This window comes from Mycteria americana, unplaced genomic scaffold (assembly GCF_035582795.1).
Source record: "Mycteria americana isolate JAX WOST 10 ecotype Jacksonville Zoo and Gardens unplaced genomic scaffold, USCA_MyAme_1.0 Scaffold_42, whole genome shotgun sequence".
NCBI lineage: Eukaryota > Metazoa > Chordata > Aves > Ciconiiformes > Ciconiidae > Mycteria > Mycteria americana.
The window spans coordinates 312597-331559 of NW_027445629.1; the positions used below are offsets into that span (position 1 = coordinate 312597).

General features: G+C 50.2%; 1 protein-coding gene across 1 annotated transcript; it reads right to left on the minus strand.

The window, feature by feature from the left end:
* Positions 1-1127: 1127 nt before the first annotated feature.
* Positions 1128-4866, minus strand: LOC142403702 (uncharacterized). The gene is made up of 8 exons (XM_075489916.1): positions 4749-4866; positions 4467-4528; positions 3863-4016; positions 3381-3637; positions 3089-3174; positions 2588-2712; positions 1985-2093; positions 1128-1584 (listed from the first exon to the last, which is right to left on the minus strand). The coding sequence occupies exons 1-8, from the start codon at positions 4864-4866 to the stop codon at positions 1128-1130; spliced, it is 1368 nt and encodes a 455-aa protein (XP_075346031.1).
* Between the last annotated feature and the right edge of the window lie 14097 nt (positions 4867-18963).

The window sequence follows — 18963 nt, forward strand, 5'->3', positions numbered from 1 at the left end:
TGGTGAGACACACCTCACCCCAGGACTGAGCTCCTGGCTCTGGGTAGATGTCTCCATGTTGGCGCTTGCAAAGGATGTTCCAATTCCCAGCCTGGCACCCTCAGATCTCTTGCAAACCTGTGCAGAAAGATCCGCCCCTACAAAGCGACCTTGGGCTTTGCAGACACTCAACGCTCACTCATGACGGTGTCCTCAGAACAACCTTAGCTCAAGGTCAGGGATTGAATTTTGAGGGCGGCAGCAGGGTGGCCCCTGCCCCCAGATCCTGGAGGGGGTCCTAAGCAAAAGCTTCCTGTTAGGAGGGTTGGGTTCCTGGGTTGAATAGGGTGGGTTTGGGCAAGGAGGAAAGTTCCAGGTAACAGCAGGCCCTGCTTCTGTCACCACGTTGGGCTGATCTCAGAGCCATGGCCAACTGTCAAAGCCCTCTCCCCTTTTCCGGTGAAGGACCGTTAAAAAGGACCGCAAACAGTTAAAAAAGTCCATGCTCTTTTGCAACGTCTCCTTTGCGTTTTTATTCATCTCTTTCCCGAGCTCCTTGGGTCCCGAAGATGGGTGGGTTTCTGCAAAAGAAGAGAGACTCTTCTAAAACAATACTGCAGCTTTGGGGAGCTCTTTGCCCACACCCAGACCCCTTGGCTGGCTTCAGGTCAGGACAGTGAGGGGAGGGCACCTGTTTCTCTCCCTCTATGTACCCTTTCCGTGCAGCCTCTCCAGCAGCAGCACTTTGCTCCCAAAGCACCGAGCCAGACCCACCCAAAAAGCCTTTCTCTTCCCACTGGGGATCTAAAGGAGCAACAAGCTGGGAAGAAACAGTCCCCTCTCCAGCCCAGAGCAGCCTTGCGGTTACTTAGGCCTTCCAAACATGGCCAAATAGCACGGCCTTGTGTGTTTTCTGAGGCTACAGAAGAGAGGGCAACATTGGAAAAGAAGTACCTCGCCCCTGGTGATGGAAGAGCCCAAGGTGGGAACATCAATCAGAACTAAGGGCTCTTTGAAGAGTCCCCACTGTCTCTCTAACTCGGCATTTCTACAAGGAAGTAGCACCCAAGAACGACACAGATCTGAATCACGTACCTGTTTTGCCACCGCAGTGGTGCTCCCTCTGCTCCGGGCACCCCAAGCCCTGATCACTCCAGCCAAGGCCACTCCATCCTGGAGACCACCGATCTGGTCTTCAGTGGGTGGCATTGCGTAGACCTGGACTCCTCGTACATTGGTGGCACCAAAAGGGAGGGCTCAAAGCTGTATCCCGCTAATACGGTCTTCTGCGGTTCTTTCACCACTGACCAGAACATCTCAGGCCTTGATTTTAGTAATTGTGCTGCCTCAGGTCTTGGTGGCTGTGGAATGAAGACCTTGTAGGTGGGCTCCTCAGGCAGCCCAGCCTCAGAGCTCATTGACAGCAATTTGCTTCCAACGGGAACTTTCTTTTCTCCTTGTCCTCCTCCTCTGCACCACCCAGGTTTTGCTGCCTGCGCTCGACTCTGCTTTGACGCTTGGCCTTCGAGCTTGGATTTGCCCTTGGGTTGGCTGGTCACAGGCTGTTTTATTCCAGAGGAGTCCCCTGGGATCAGTGGCAGCCACCTGAAAGGACACAACGGGAGGGGTCTGCCTGAGGACACGATGGGTTTGGGGCCTCATCCTGTCCCTATGAGCCATGTGCCTGTCTGCACAGCTGCTGGCAGCCCAGCCCATGGCTGCCCTCAGCTCAGGAGAGGAAACCCCCTGAGCTAGGACCCTCGGCTGACACACGGCTGTCCCCATGCACAGCTTAGGAGGCCACGCTGGGGCTCTCCTGAAGGGAAGGAGAGGAGCCAGGCCTGTGCAATGCAGGGCTCCCAGCAGCCTCATCCTGCCCCTCTGGGTGCTGCCTTCACCACTGCTGGGCAGTGATGAATGGCGAGTGTTTGGGGCTAGGGAATGGGCCCTTGCTGGGTCAGAAAGCAAGCCTGTGCAGACGCCAGCCCTGAATCTCCAGACTCACCTGACCCGAGACTTCTTCCTCTTCTCCATCTCCTTCATTTCCCGCAGCTGTGGGGCTTCATTAGGAGTTGAGCTTGAACGGGCAGGCAAGGGCAGTTCAGCAAATCCCACTGGAACCGGGAAGGAGAGACCTTGTCAGAAGAGCATCGCTGGGACACCGCCGGCGCTGGTGACGCATAGTGGTGCTCAGGCCTCTTCCCAAAACATCCGAGAGGGCCATTCTGCTCCCCTCGCAGCCACCCTGACACCAGCTCTTGCCCAGCTCCTCATTTCCACGGTCAACGTGGTTTTGTGACTGTGTTATCGGCACCAGATTTGGGAAAGAGGAGCTGGGTGGTGCCGGTGACGGGACAGGGACCCTTGCAGAGGGGTCATTTCCCGGGGGCCTTGGCTTGCCATCTTCCCACTGTTCCCTTGGGCACATCCCTCCCTGGGGGTTCGTTTTGTGCAAGCCAATGAGTCATGAGCAGAAAAGGCTGTGCTGAGCTGTCATGAAGCTTTGGCGCAAATCGGAGTCCTTTGACAATCCTCACCGGAGGATTTTCCCCACTATATCCCAGAAGTTGGTTGCTATGCTATGCAAAGGCGCCAGGAGCAGCTTTACCTTTTTTCCCCTTCCTGAGAGCTGGCAAAACCTCTTCTTCCTTCCGCTTGTCCTCACCAGGGACTTTTCTCAAGTGCTTGACAGGGGCCCTGGGTGGTGGTTTGGGCACAAACTCCAGTTCAAACCTGCAGACAAAGAGATGACACCAGCATGATCCACAGCACCACCAGCCCTTGCCGCTTGCCACGATCACCTGCTCACAAGCAGATTTTGGCACTGCACAAAAACTCCTTTTTTTTTCCCCAAGTTGACTACACCCCATCCCCGAGGACCGTCCTGGGAAAGGGAGTCACCCTGCAAAGAAGTCCAGGCCATGATGGGAAGAAAGTGTTGCCTGAAAGTCCTCCATCTTTCCCATTGGATCTGCCTCACAGGAATGACTATGGGCTGGGGACATGTCACTGCCTGGTGCCCCCATGGCAGGACACCTGTGGTCACATGGAGCAAATGCTACCAAACCACAGCTGAGCAACTAGAGGCAACATCCGCAGATGTACTCACTCAGGAAAGATGATGACACGGCCAGAAAATGTCAGTGAGGCCACAGGTACCACCTGGGACACCACCATGTCCAGCAGCTGGGGGACCTGCAATGGAGGAGCACGAAGATGGCACGACGTCCTCAGCATGGCTGGGGCACTCAATATTGGGGGAGCCCGAGGCAGTGAGAGTCGGTAGGACCGTAGCTCTCGCCTGGCCTGGGTGGCTGGTTATGTCCTGGCGGGCCACATGCAAGCAGTGCTGGAGCACTGCTGTGGGACTGCCTGAGCCGTGGAGAAGCCAAAACACTCACCTCAAAAGCAGCTTTTTCCAAGTTCTCCTTCCCAGACATCCTCTCCAGGAAGTTGTAAAAAAATTTCATTTGTACTCTCATGCCTTCGATGAGAAGCAAGCCTATGTCCCTCAGGACAAGGGCGACGTTCTCCCCCTTCCCCAGGCAGTGAGAGAGGAGGGACATGGTGCCTTGGATGCAGGCCTCCACTTTCCGTCGAGACACAGAGGCGGCTGCGGCCACCTTGGCGTATTTGAGGGGCTCCAGCTCCTTATTGCCTGGAAAAGCACACAAGAGGGATGGAGGCGCTCACCCAGCGGCCCTTCTGCGGGCGTTTCCCAAGGGCTGCTTATTGCAGTCATTGCCCAGAAAGGCCCCATTTTCGGACCTGCTCCGCAGAGGGGCAGTTGGCTTTAGAGAAGCGTCTCAGACCCAGGGAAGGGACGCGATACCCCCCTTCACCTTGACCATGCAGCCGGCCAGGGATTAATGGGCAGTCTTACCAGGCAGGTAGTCCTTGTTGTCCTTGAGGTTGTGGACACCTGCAAGGTTCCTGGCCAACCGAAACACGGGCCTCTGGATAATCACGGCCTCGTCCCCAACCTGAATCCATTTGGGGACAACATCGAAGGAGCCAAGGGTGGGAATTCGGACCCCCTGCGAGTGGAAGAGAAGGGAAGGGCAGAAGGGTGAGGACTGGCTGGAGGGAAGAGCTGGAGGTAGCCCTGACCAGGGATGGTGCTTCAGGCTGGGTCCTGCCCACTCCTGCTGGTCAGAGGCATGAGCCCAGGCAGTGGCGAGAGCTTTAAGGAGGAGCTGCCGAGTCCTCTCCTTCCGCCTCCGAAAAATTAGTGCTGGAGTCAGGGCAGAAGCAGCCTGAGGGCATCCAGGGGGCTTCCACTGAGCAGGATCAGCCCTGTGGTACATTACCACCTACCAGAGGTGATACCACCCTTGCATGAGCCCTCTTTGTCCATTGGGTTGGGGACTTTTGGGGTGAGCTTCCTGCTTTCTGAGGAGGGCAAGAGTAACTGCAGGCCATGCCCCAGGGCCATGGGGACTCCCCACCCCTCTGGGTTGACTAGGAGGACGTGGGTGTCGCCCCACCTTGCGCAGCAAGAGCTCTTCTTGAACATAGCCGGCCACTGCGTCCCAGACGGCTGTTCGCTCTGGAAAGCAAAGGAAAATCAGGTCACGCTCTGCGACTGCCAGCTCTCAACCCTCCAACACCCCCTGAGCTGTGGCGCATAGGCAGATGTAAAGTATCACTGCTGTCCTCAGCCCCACATGCTGACGCCCCTGAGATGGCTGCAGTGCTGAGTCTCACCCACGCAACGCTGCAACTGTTGGCCATGACCACACTCCTGCGGTGCCTGTGGATGCCTGTACCTTTGCTGGTGATGCTGGGCATCATGAAGGTGTGCTCCATCCCGTTCCAGAAGTCCATCTTGGTCCGCCTCATGCAGGCGGGTTGCTTCTTGGTGGCGACAGCCATGTGGGAGCTCATCCCTGCCTTTGTCCTATGGACACTCCTCCAGGGTGCAGGACCCACCGCCCTGCGGCCCCTTTTGTACCCCACTCTGAGACCACGGTGACACGACCAGTGCTGACTCTGCTGCCCACTGTGACACGGCCACCCCCGAGCTGCTGACCTTGGCCACGTGGATCCTAAGGGACCAGCACCTGTCGGGATGTTTTAAATGTGGTTCAAAATGTTTCAGTGTTGCTGTAGCTTTCTCAAATCAACTCTGTTGACCTAAAAACGTGGTGGATGGGAAGCAACCTGGGCTCTGTCCTTTGGTGGAAGCCATATGAATGAGCACTGTGTGCTATGTGCCGGGCTTCAGTTGGAAGAGGAGTTGGAAAATCCTATCCACAGGCATGATGATACTGCCACACCTCTCTGGTTTGGACTACCTCAATACACATTGGATTGCTAATCTGATGGGTGGGATTGGTTTTGTTCTTTATGACCGTGCCTACCACAGGTAACTCAGTGGTCTGGTACCACACACGGGGGGGGTCAGCTGGCAAGGTCCTCTTGTAAACTCCCAGCAAGAGTTTGGGATTTTGAGATTCCAGGAGCTTTAGTGCTCTCCTTCTTCCCTCCCCCAGGAAGCTTCACAATATTACAAGAGTTTGGCAAAACAAGCTGTCATTCACATATACACTTGGAGAAGCCAGAACTGCCAGGCTTGGCTCTCCAACCCTCGTGTCTGATCCATCCAAATGAATAAAGCACTCTACTATCTGCTTGTTACCACTGGAAAACCAAATGTTAGGGAGGAGTTGCTAGTTCCAATAGGTTACTAGAAGAAATGAACCCCAGCTTCTCTTTTGCCCATGGATCCTCCCAAGCAACACGTCCTGCGTTCAAAATTCAAGTAGCAGAGAGCCGAGAGCTGAGGAAGACCAAGGCAAGCGTGCCAGGCTCCTCGCAGCTGAACTGCCTGCTCCCGAGTGTGCTCTGTGGCATGTGACCAGCACAGTCACCCTGAAGGCGCAAGTTTCTGTCTTTCCTGGGAGCTGAAAAAGAAAGCCCTTGCACATACACAGCCTCTTCTCCCCTTTTGCTAAACCATCCTGTCACTCTCAGGTTTTCCTAAGTGGTGTTTTCCTTCTCTTTTCTACCATGAATCTTTCTCATCACCGATTATCACCGTGCAACTTTGTACCCAAGTTTCACACAATTTTATGCAGCACCTCTTTTTTTAACCTGCCCACAAGTATTTGCCCTGGGAACAGAGCTCCCTGCCTTTTGACATCACAGCTGGAAGAAGAGGCTATTTAATTCTTTCCACTTAGTGGCTATCAACAGTATTTGTCTTGACGATGTACAGCAAGGTATGTCAGTATCGATCTGCCTTGGCGTGCGCTTAATGCATATTTATTAGCTGAGTTTGCCTGCTTTTGTTGCAACTTTGCCGCTTTCAGCTGGTTTGGCCTGGTTTCTTCTCACAGCAAAGCCACTTGCATAGGTAAGGTGACTGTTGGTCAAGTTCGACTGCACAGGTCTTGGAAGGCATCTTTACACTGGAGCTTTTTCTTATGTAACACGACCTCAAGAAAACTTCTTGGGGTAGCTACCTTGGAGGAATGTGGGGATTCTACCTGGGTCTTCAGATGTCTCCAGAGGAAGCCAAAAGACACACGGAGATTCCCGAGAGGAGTTCCAGGCATCTACCAGGTATGGACCTGCCGCCAGCATATGCCAAACTACTTGGTTAGTTACCTTGGAGGAGTCGGGGGCGGTAACCCAGGATTTTCCTCCCTCCACAGGAGGCAAAAAGAAGTTGGGAGCTGCCTGGGAGGAGTCCTGGGGAGCTACTGGGCATGGACCTGCCTCCTACATCAAAGACAACTCCCAGCTAGCTTCCTTAGAGGAGTCTGGGTATGCTACCCAGGATTTTTCCTCCCTCCACAGGAGGCCAAAATTCTCCAGGAGATGCCTCACAGTGGTCCCACAGGGGCTCCTGGGCATGGAACTGCCTCCAACGTACACAAAACCTCACTGGGTAGCTACCTTGAGGGAGGGGGTGGCTGCTACCTTGGACTTCAGCTGCCTCCACAGGAGACTGAAAGACTTCAAGAGCTGCCTGGGAGGAGTACTGGGGAGCTCCAGGCACGGACCTGCCTCCTACATCAAGAAACTCCTCGGCTAGCTACCTTGGAGGAGTCTGGGTATGCTACCTGGCTCTTCAGCTGTCTCCAGATGAAGCCAAAAGACACCTGGAGATTCCTGGGAGGTGCCCCTGGCATCTACTGGGCATGGACCTGCCTCCACATTCTTGCCCGTGAGCCAGGGGAGAAGTTTCCCTGGCCCCGAGTCCTAGAGTCCTGCCTGATGTATTGGGTTTGCATGGCAAGGTGTTGGTAGCGGGGGGAGGAGGGCACAAGGGGGACTTCTGTGAGAAGATGCCAGAGGCTTCTCTCATGTCCGACAGAGCCAGTTCCAGCCAGCTCCAAGATGGACCTGCCACTGGCCAAAGCTGAGCCCATCAGTGGCGATGGTAGCGCATGTGGGATAACATATTTCAGAAGGGGAAAAAAATGCTGCGCAACAGCAGCCAGGAGAGAGGAATGAGAATCTGTGAGAGAAACAACTCTGCAGACACCAAGGTCAGTGAAGAAGGAGGGGTGCTCCAGGCACCGGAGCAGAGATTCCCCTGCAGCCTGCGGTGAAGACCATGCTGATGCAGAGTGTCCACCTACAGCCCATGGAGGACCAAGGTAGAGCACATATCCCCCCTGCAGCCTGTGGAGGACCCCATGCTGGAGCAGGTGGATGTGCCCTGAAAAATAAGAAAACTTAGAACAGTAAGAAAACCTGTGAGTTGAGATTAGAGCAGTTTAATAATTGGGAAAAAAAATGTAATGAAAAGGAAAACAGTAAGAGAGAGACAGAGGGCAACACAAGCCAGGAAAAAAAACAAGTGCTGCAACCACTCACCAAGGAGCGACGCAGTGAGCATCGATGCATATGAGCTTGGAACACCGATCATGCAGTTAACGCAGGAATAGCAGGTGGCTTTTCCAAGACTCATTTCTCAAGGAACAAAGGAAGTTGTGGGTACAAGGAGCCTCATGCATATCGCTCCTATTGCATGTAATTTGACTGCGAGACAACCGCTTTATCTATAAATATGACAGGCAAAGGGAGCCTTCTTTGAGCTCTCCCTGCTAGGCAGCGTGGCTGCATGGCGGTGATCTCCCCTTGAGCTGGGACAGCTCTCAAGGTTGCTCCTCAAGGAAGAGAGACCTTTTACCAACGGCAGATCTTTGGTAAGCGACTGATATCGCACATAACCTTGCAGGATGGTAACATTGATTCTGTCTTGGTAACTTCAATTGCATGCTGAGTTGATAAATCTTGCCTATATAATCCCTTAGACAGAAACCGTTGTCCAAGTCTGAGACTAAGATTGGACTCAGCCGCACCTAAGCAAGGGGGTCTACTCTGAACCTCGTGACTCAACAGGAGGCTCTTCATTACTCTTCGTATGCCTTCCAATAGACATAAACTGTTGTCCAAGTCCGAGACTAAGACTGGGCTGTAGCCGCACCTAAGCTCCATCAGAAGTTTAGAAAGCAAGGGGGTCTATTCTGAACCTCGTGACTCAACGGGAGGGTCCTCCGTACCCTTTGTATCCTCGGTCTCTCTGTGAATCACTTGAACTCGAGTGTAACCCAATTTTCCTGTGTATGTTTCTTCCGTTAGTGGAGTGAACCTTGCCATTGAACTTTGTAAAGTCGCACTTTTATAAATCACATTAAAACCACTTTTGCTAATACCTTTGACGGTGATTTTTTTGAGCGACCTAAATTGCTCATTCGCAACATAGTTACTGGCCACAGCCTACTGAGATTTCTGCTGTAAGATGTTTTACCTGGCCTCTCAATTCATGGGCACTCTTTTCTGAAACCCCTTCTTACTGTGGCAAGTGTCAGTTAAAAGTGACCCTGCCTCAACAAGAGCAGACCCAGCTACAGACGTAGGCAGAGCAAGGACAGAAAGTAAAAACAACAAGAGATGGCATCCATCACACACGGAGGGACATGGATGCCCATGGTGTCAGCAGGGAGCTGGGCATGGGAACCAGAGACCATAAAAAGGAGGGTTTGGACTATAAAAAGCCTTTCAACACTACAATCAAAGCGCTGCACCCTAACAATGAAGCTTGGAGCCCTAAAAGAGGCTTTGGACCATAAAAATGGGGGTTTGGATACTCAGGATGTGGCTTGGATCCTCAAAATGACTGGCTGGATCCTAAAAATGCTGCTTTGGAGCCTGAAAAGGAGGCTTTGGAAACACAAAATGTGGCTTTGGACTCTAAAAAGGAGACTTTGCAAACTGAAATGAAGCCTCTGGACCATAAAAATGAGGCTTTGGAGCCTAAAATGAGGTTTTTCTGCCATAAAAGTGAGGGTTTAGACCATGGAACTGAAAGTGTGTGTCCTTAAAATAGGCTGTTGTTAGGAAGACAGGTTTGGACCCTATAAATAAGGCTTTGCACTCTAAACAAGAGGCTTTGGATCTTCCAAACCAGACTTTGGGCCTTAAAAATGACACTCTGGGCCCCTGAAATGAGTCTTTGGACCTTAAAAGGGGGGCTTGGAACTTATAAATGAGGCTTTGGGACCCTAACAATGAGGTTTTGGGACCTAAAAAGGAGGCGTTCAACTGTAGAATTGAAGATTTGGACTCAAAATGAGGCCGTGGGACACAAAAATGAGACTTTTGGCCCTGAAACAGGGGTTTGGAGCACAAAAATGAGAGTTTGGACACTCAGGATGCAGCCTGGACCCTCAAAACGACTGGCTGGATCCTAAAAATGCTGCTTTGGAGCCTGAAAATGAGGCTTTGGAAACTAAAAATGCGGCTTTGCACTCTTAAAAGGAGACCTGGCAAGTTACAGCTGAGCCTTTGGACCCTACAAATGAGGCTTTGGAGCCTAAAAGGAGACTTTGGAAAGGAAAAACGAGGCTTTGGACACTCTAAATAGAGCTCTGGACCCTGAAAAGAGGCCTTCTGCCCTCAAAGTGAGGCTTTCCATCCTAAAAAGGAAACTGGGCCCTCAAAAAAGGCGGTGGGTACTAAAAGACAGTCTGGACCCTAAAAATGAGGATTTGAGGCCCTATAAAGGGGGCTTGGGGCCCTAAAAATGATGGGCTAAATGCAAAACCTGAGGCTTTGGATGCTGAAAAAGAGGGGAACCTATTGGTTCCTCTATGGACCCAAGAACTGAAGCTTGCGTCCCTAATGCAGGGCTTTGGGCACTACAGTTGAGGCTTAGGGCTGTAAAAGAGGGGGTTGGACCCTATAAATGAGCGTTCGACCCTGAAACTGAGGGTTGGGGCCTTCAAAATGGCTCTCTGGGCCCTTCAAATGGGAGTTTGGCAATGAAACGGGGGTGTTGAAGCCTGAAATTAGGTTTTGTGCCTTAAAATCATGCTTTGGTTCCAAACCTAAGGCTTTGCACCCTAAAAATGGGTCTTAGGGCACTCAAAAGGAATGTTTGGACATCCAAAATGCGGCTCAGACCCTAACACGACTGGCTGGATCCTAAAAGGGAGGCTTTCGACCCTGAAAATGAGGCTTTGGCAACTAAAAACATGGCTTTGGAGCATAAAATGAGGCTTCAAAGTCGGTCTTTGGGGATGAAAAATGATGCTCGGAGCCCTTAAAATGAGTCTGAACCTTAAAAGGAGGGCTTGGAACTTATGAAGGAGGGCTTGTACCCTCAAATGAGGGTTTGGACCATCAAAACAAGTCTTTCAAGCCTAGAATCAAAGCTTTGGACCCTGAAATGGAGGCTTTGGGACCTTAAACTTGTGGAAGAATGGTTAAGTGAAAAAGGATACAGCTTAATTGATGTGAGCAATCCAGCCTTTGATGGGGCCTGGGAGCCAGAGATCAAGGTGAAATTCCCTTGAGAACAGCAGAAGGAGTACTTGGTAAAACAAGATAAGCGGGACTAAGTCTGGGAAAGTGCTGATAAACCCCCCTTTGTGAACAGTGCGTGATCGGCAACTTTGTACCAATCATATAATTGTTTTAAGCGCGTGGACAAGTATAGTTATCCAATAGAATAGTCGCTGTTAGCGCGTGCTTTGCTTAGCTTCTATATAAACCTGTTAAGTAATCTGAATAAACGAGAACGACCATACTCATATTGAGATTCATCGTTACTCCGGGTCCGTCTCCCACTCCGACATCTGGTAGCAGAGGATGGTTACGCACCGATGAAATCTCCGTGACTGCGGTAAGCAGCTAGAGGAGGGGAGTGGGAAACCACGGCTGAGAGAAGCGCTGCCTGGGGCAAGAAGCAAGGCAGACGCCGGTGTGAGGTCGCTCCTCACCTCTCAGGCGCAGTGATGGAAACAGAAGCTGAGGCCACGTTGCTCACTGGAATCCTCTCTAAGAGAGGGATAGAAGCACCAGTGAAGCAGTTAATAAGGTTGATTAAGTTGGGACAATGTTGGGGTCACTTTTCTGACACCCGCATGTTATTTTCCGTATCGGAATGGCGAGATTTTGGAGGAACGATGTGGCAGAAAACAATAGAGGGGAATGAAAAGGACGAAAAGGAAATAAAGGCGGTTCGTGGACTCTGGAACACTGTCTTAGAAACTCTGAAAGCGATGAAGGCGGAGAGGGAAGTAGCTTGCGCTGCTGCCCAAATGTTAGGTCCGGGAGTGTCTAAAGATAAGCCCGAAAACAAACCGGGACCTATGGCACGATTTTTTGGGCTGCCTGCCGTGAGAGGCGCGTCTGGAACTGCCTGTAAAAACGTTTCTGAACTGCGTGTTATGGTGGAATCAGTGCAGACGCCAGAAAAGGCAGAAGTTCCAGTTAGCAGGGTTAATGCAAACTGTGAAGCGAATGCGGAAGTAGCTCCGCCAAAACCCCCTGGAGGGGCGGGAGTGACAGAACCTAACGACTTGGGCAGAGCAACCTGCCGACTTCCCCCTACAGCTCTGCCCAGTGAACCACCCTCCGCGCCTCCGTTGCCGCCCTCAACCTCGTTCTATCCGCCTCTACCTCCCTCTACGAAATCCTCTGGAACTACCACATCACCTAACGGGGAGGAGCTGCCACAATCCTCTGATGCCACTGCAAAAGTGTTGCAAGCAGTTTTAAAACGTCTTGATACTCTGGAATTACAAACAAAAAGGAAAGGAGAAGCTGTGCCTCCATGTTTAATGAACCCTCCAGCGCTCCCTAGAACCACACGCTGGAGCGGTGTCATCAAAGATGCAATTCTAGAAGGACACTGGAAGCCTGGGGGGGGGGGGGCTGAAGGCCCTGCGACATTAGCGTTTCCGGTTATACAGGAAAACGGGCAAGGAAAGTGGGAAAAATCCAACCAACCAAACAAACAAAAAACAAATATGGATTATATTGCAACTGGTATCCTCTTATGTATGCATATACAAAGGATGATTAGCTGTAAAGCCTTCTGTGAGACATTTTATATGGAAAACTATTTACAAAATGTATCGGGTTGCACCAGACAGCTGCCTAAATTCTGGAATGAATATCTGCTAATCATTTATATGCCAAGATTGTCATTCACAGTTACTTTGTAACTGTATCCAGACCACTAAAGCAAAAACATTATTTGGCAAGTATTATTATTTCATTATTAATCATTATTATTTCATTATAATATTAAATAAAATTAAATATAAATTTAAATATAATATTAAATATAAAATTAAATTTCATTATAATATTAAAGCAATATTATCTCATTATTAACCATTATTATTTCATTATAATATTAAATAAAATTAAATATAAATTTAAATATAATATTAAATATAAAAGTAAATTAAAATTAATAAAATTATTAAAATTACTAAAATTAATTTTATTAATTTTATTAAATTGATCTTTAAAATTATTAAAATTATTAAAATTAAAATTATTAAATTAAATATAATATTAAATGAATATAATATTAAATATGAAATTAAATTTCATTATAATATTAAATCAATATTATTTCATTATTGATCATTATTGAATTTTTGTGAATGGTAATATGAAAAACTACTCAAGTTCTAGAGATGACTGAGAAGGATTGTCGTGCATAGTACTACTTAGTTATTGTAACTTTTCATTGCTTAAATTACAGTTAAAGGTTTTTTTTTCTTTTCACGTTTTAAGCATCTTGATCCTATGACCTAGACATACAGTACTAAAAAAAAAAAAAAAAAAAAAGGTCAAGGGTCTTTCCCCGGATTGCGATGATGAACCTACCCTCCTCAGTACCACTGAGAGAGTGTTCCTGTCCCTGCTCATACCTGGGGGGGCAGCAGGACGAGCCCTGAAACAGGCTGGGCAATTAGCCTGTTGGGCTGAGAAACAAGCAAATGTCACCACCCAGGTAATAGAAACATTATTAGAGGATCAAAATAGCTTACGCCACGCAATTTTGCAAAATAGAGCAGCAATTGATTTTTTGTTATTAGCCCAAGGTCATGGTTGTGAGAATTTTGAAGGCATGTGTTGTATGAACCTGTCTGATCACAGTGAATCAATTCACAAACAACTACGATGGCTGAAAGAGCATGCCAACAAAATTCGACAAAATCAAGGGGTTTTTTGATGAATGGTTAACCAGTTTATTTGGGTCCTTACCATCATGGCTGAAGGGTTTGTTAGCTGAGGGATTACGACTTTTAAGAATTTCAGTTATCATAGGTCTGTGTTCTTGTGTAGCATGTAGCTGTATCAAAAAGGCTTTTAGAACCATGATAAATCATGCCTGGATCGCTCAAAAACAAGAAGGGGGAATTGTGGAAGAATGGTTAAGTGAAAAAGGACACAGCTGAATTGATGTGAGCAATCCAGCCTTTGATGGGGCCTGGGAGCCAGAGATCAAGGTGAAATTCCCTTGAGAACAGCAGAAGGAGTACTTGGTAAAACAAGATAAGCGGGACTAAGTCTGGGAAAGTGCTGATAAACCCCCCTTTGTGAACAGTGCGTGAACGGCAACTTTGTACCAATCATATAATTGTTTTAAGCGCGTGGACAAGTATAGTTATCCAATAGAATAGTCGCTGTTAGCGCGTGCTTTGCTTAGCTTCTATATAAACCTGTTAAGTAATCTGAATAAAGGAGAACGACCATACTCATATTGAGATTCATCGTTACTCCGGGTCTGTCTCCCACTCCGACATAAACTGAGGCTTTGAGCCCCAAAAGAGGGCTCTGGATCCTCCAAATGAGGGTTTGGACGCTCAAGGCGCATCTTGGACCCTAAAAATGCCTGGCTGGATCCTAAAGGCGATGCTTTGGACCCTGAGGATGAGACTTTACAAACTGAAACTGAGCTCCTGGACCCTACAAATGAGGCTTTGGACCTTCAATAGCAGACTTTGGGGCTTCAAAACGATGCTCTGGGCCCTTCAAAGGAGTCTTCAACCTTAAAAGCGTAAACCTTGGAACTTAAAAATGAGGCTTGGACCCTACAAATGAGGCTTTGGACGCTAAAATTGAAACTGGGGGGCCTCAAAAAAGGTCATGGGTACTAAAACACAGGCTTGGACCCTGAAAAATGAAGATTTCGGCCCTAAAACGGGGCTTCGGGCCCTAAAAATGATGGGCTAGATGCTAAAAATGAGGCTTTGCAGGCTGAAAAAGAGGGGAACCTATTGGTTCCTCTATGAACCCAAGAACTGAAGCTTGCGTCCCTAATGCAGGGCTTTGGGCACTACAGTTGAGGCTTAGAGCTGTAAAAGAGGGGGCTGGACCCTATAAATGCGAGTTTGGACCCTCAAAAGGAGAGTTTGGGCCTTAAGAATGGGGCTTTGGAAATGAAAATGAGGTTTCAAACCCTGAAATTAGGTTTTGTGTCCTGAAATGATGCTTTGGTACCAAAAAGTAAGGCTTTGCACCCTAAAAATGGGTCTTTGGCCGCTCATAATGAGTGTTTGGGCACCCAAGATGCAGCTTGGACCCTGAAAATGACTGGCTGGATCCTAAAAGTGAGGCTTTGCACCCTGAAAATGAGGCTTTGGACATGAAACAAATGAGGCTTTGTTCCCTAACTGAGGAGTTTGCTCCCTAAAATGAGGCTTTGGGCCCTCAAAATTGCAGACTGCATCCTAAAAATGAAGCTACGGTTCCTGAAAATGAGGCTTTGGTCCCAGAAACTGAGCCTTTGGACCCTATAAAGAAGGCTTTGGACTCTAAAAAGGAGGCTTTTGACATTCAAACTGAGACTTTGGGCCTTAAAGACGATGTGTTGGGCCCTTAAAATGAGTCCTTGAACTGCAAAAGCGGGGCTTGGAACTTAGAAATTAGGGTTTGAGCCGAGAAATGAGGGTGTGGACCATACAAATGAGGTTTCAACCCTAGAACCAAAGCTTTTGGGCTCTAAAAAGGAGGCTTTGGGACCTAAAAGAGGGGTTTGCACCTTAGAAATGAGGGTTTGGACACTCAAGATGTGTGCTTGCTCCTGGCCTATCAGCTCCTCAGTCATCAGGGTCAACATAAACTCTTCAGGAGGGATAGGCAAGGCAGGAGAGGTGGTGGGGTAGCCCTATACGTCAGGGAGAGTCTGGATAGTTTAGAGCTCGATGATGGTGATGATAGGGTGGAGTGTCTATGGGTCAGAATCAGGGGGAAGGCCAACAAGGCAGATATTGTGGTGGGAGTCTATTACAGACCCCCCAACCAGGATGAGGAGACAGATGAACTATTCTATAAGCAGCTGGGAGAAGCCTCACGATCGCTAGCCCTTGTTCTTGTGGGGGACTTCAACCTGCCAGATGTCTGCTGGAAATACAATACAGCAGAGAGGAAACAGTCCAGGAGGTTCCTGGAGCGTGTGGCAGATAACTTCCTGACGCAGCTGGTGAGTGAGCCAACGAGGGAAGGTGCCCCGCTGGACCTCTTGTTCGCCAACAGAGATGGACTTGTGAGCGATGTGATGGTTGGAGGCTGTCTTGGGCAGAGCGATCATGAAATGATAGAGTTTTTGATACGTGGAGAAGCGGCGAGGGGGGTCGGCAAAACTGCCACCTTAGACTTCCGGAGGGCGGACTTCAGCCTGTTTAGGAGACTGGTCGAGAGAGTCCCCTGGGAGGCAGCTCTTATGGGCAAAGGGGTCCAGGAAGGCTGGACATTCTTTAAGGAGGAAGTCCTAAAGGCACAAGAGCGGGCTGTCCCCAGGTGCCGAAAGACGAGCCGGTGGGGAAGAAGACCGGCCTGGCTGACTAGAGAGCTCTGGCTCGAACTGAGGAGAAAGAGGAGAGTCTATGACCTCTGGAAGAAGGGGCGGGCAACTCAGGAGGACTACAAAGGTGTAGCGAGGCTGTGCAGGGAGAAAACTAGAAGGGCCAAAGCTGAGTTAGAGCTCAGTCTGGCTGCTGCTATAAAAGACAACAAAAAACACTTCTTCAAATACATTAGCAGCAAAAGGAGAGGTAAGGAGAATCTCCAGCCCCTAGTAGATGGGGGAGGAAACACAGTGACCAAGGATGAGGAAAAGGCTGAGGTACGTAATGCCTTCTTTGCCTCAGTCTTTATTAGCAGGGCTGAATGTTCTATGGGTACCCAGCCCCTGGAGTTGGAAGATAGGGACGGGGACCAGACTGGAGCCCCCATAATCCAGGGGGAAATGGTGAGTGACCTGCTGCACCACTTAGACACTCACAAGTCTATGGGGCCTGATGAGATCCACCCGAGAGTGTTGAAGGAGCTGGCAGATGTGCTCACCAAGCCCCTTTCCATCATTTACCAGCAGTCCTGGCTAACTGGGGAGGTCCCTGCTGACTGGAGATTAGCGAATGTGACACCCATCTTCAAGAAGGGCCAGAAGAAGGACCCGGGGAACTACAGGCCTGTTAGCCTGACCTCGGTGCTGGGGAAGCTGATGGAGCAGATCATCCTGAGTGCTATCACACGGCATGTAGAGAATAACCAAGGGATCAAGCCCAGCCAGCATGGGTTCAGGAAAGGCAGGTCCTGCTTGACCAACCTGATCTCCTTCTATGACAAGGTGACCCGCCTAGTGGATGAGGGAAAGGCTGTGGATGTTGTCTATCTAGACTTCAGTAAAGCCTTCGACACGGTTTCCCACAGCATTCTCCTGGAGAAACTGGCTGCTCATGGCTTGGACGGGTGTACTCTTCACTGGGTAAAGAACTGGCTGGACGGCCGGGCCCAAAGAGTGGTGGTGAATGGAGTTTACTCCGGTTGGCGGCCGGTCACTAGCGGTGTTCCCCAGGGCTCTGTGTTGGGGCCAGTTCTGTTTAACATCTTTATCAATGATCTGGACGAAGGGATCGAGTGTACTCTCAGTAAGTTTGCAGACGACACCAAGTTGTGTGGGCGTGTTGATCTGCTGGAGGGTAGGCAGGCTCTGCAGAGGGACCTGGACAGGCTGGATCGATGGGCTGGGGTGAATTGTATGAGGTTTAACAAGGCCAAGTGCAAGGTCCTGCACTTGGGCCACAGCAACCCCATGCAACGCTACAGGCTTGGGGAAGAGTGGCTGGAAAGCTGCCTGGCAGAGAAGGACCTGGGGGTGTTTGTTGACAGCCGCCTGAATATGAGCCAGCAGTGTGCCCAGGCGGCCAAGAAAGCCAATAGCATCCTGGCTTGTATCAAAAATAGCGTGGCCAGCAGGACTAGGGAAGTGATTGTGCCCCTGTACTCGGCACTGGTGAGGCCGCACCTCGAATACCGTGTTCAGTTTTGGGCCCCCCACTACAAGAGGGATATTGAGGTACTGGAGCGTGTCCAGAGAAGGGCAACGAAGCTGGTGAAGGGTCTGGAGCAGAAGTCTTATGAGGAGCGGCTGAGGGAGCTGGGACTGTTTAGCCTGGAGAAAAGGAGGCTGAGGGGAGACCTCATCGCTCTCTACAACTACCTGAAAGGAGGTTGTAGAGAGGTGGGGGTCGGTCTCTTCTCCCAGGTAACAAGTGATAGGACAAGAGGAAATGGCCTCAAGTTGCGCCAGGGGAGGTTTAGACTGGATATTAGGAAATTTTTCTTCACCGAGAGGGTTATCAAGCATTGGAACAGACTGCCCAGGGAAGTGGTTGAGTCGCCATCCCTGGAGGTATTTAAAGGACGTTTGGATGAGGTACTTAGAGACATGGTGTAGCGGTGGTTTTTGGCAGTGTTAGGTTTATGGTTGGACTCGATGATCTTAAAGGTCTTTTCCAACCTATATGATTCTGTGATTCTGTGATAAGCAGCTGCAGAAGCCAGATGCCTGCTCCTGCCCTGTCACCTGCTTGGGATCAGGTGACATCACAAGCACCTACACAAGCCAGGTGCATGTTCCTGCCCAACCACCTACTCAGCCACCTATGACATCACAAGCAGCTGCACAAGCCAGGGGCCCGTTCATAACTTACCACCTACTCTCGTGCCTATGACCTCACTAGCATCTGCACAAGCCAGGGGCTGGCTCCTGGCCTAACACCTACTCAGCCACCACTGACCTCACAAGCACCTGCACAGCAGGAGCCGCCTCACCTCCAACACCCTGGCTTTTTCCCCTCCATCTCCAGCTCTGTCTCCCATCTCCCCACGCTCTCCTCTCTCCCAGGCACCTTTCTCACCTACTCCACGACCTCCCAACGCCTCTGTCTGTCTCTGTGTTTGGGTGGCAGACGTTACCTCAGAAGCATTGTCCCAGCCAGGTCACCTGCATCTCCTTCTCTTCTCCCTCTGCTCTCATCGTGACTGCACCAGCTGTTGGAGGCACTTTTGGACCTCATGGGCCCTTGCGTTCTGCCTCCCCTCTGCTGTTAAATCCTGTTCCTGCAAGAGAAGCCACAATCACTCAGTGCCCCCTCGGTGCCATCTTACCTGCATCTTCCTGAGCTGGACAGCTGGTGGGAACTGTCACCATCAGAACCAGCAGTGCGTGAAGTCTTCTCCTGGCACAGGCGCAGCTCGGGCTCTGCTTCATGGGTACCATGCTTCCTGAAGGAGAACAGCAACATTCAGTGTTATTCCTGGGCAATGTCCCGCTGGGAAGAGCTGATTTCAAAGCAGGCTGGCAGCAGACCCTGAGCCCGTGCCGGAGGTGGCCACATCTGGCTCCTTCCAGCAGCATTTTGGAAAGCCCCTTCC

What these genes read in the sequence shown, in the direction of transcription:
- LOC142403702 (XM_075489916.1), bottom strand. Translation starts at nt 4,866, where the DNA reads ATGAGCTCCCACATGGCTGTCGCCACCAAGAAGCAACCCGCCTGCATG. An exon ending in TGGAAAAAGCTGCTTTTGAG is followed by an intron (nt 3,175 to 3,380) that starts GTGAGTGTTTTG and finishes CCTCCATTGCAG; the next exon opens with GTCCCCCAGCTGCTGGACAT. An exon ending in CGTGTCATCATCTTTCCTGA is followed by an intron (nt 2,713 to 3,088) that starts GTGAGTACATCT and finishes CTTTGTCTGCAG; the next exon opens with GTTTGAACTGGAGTTTGTGC.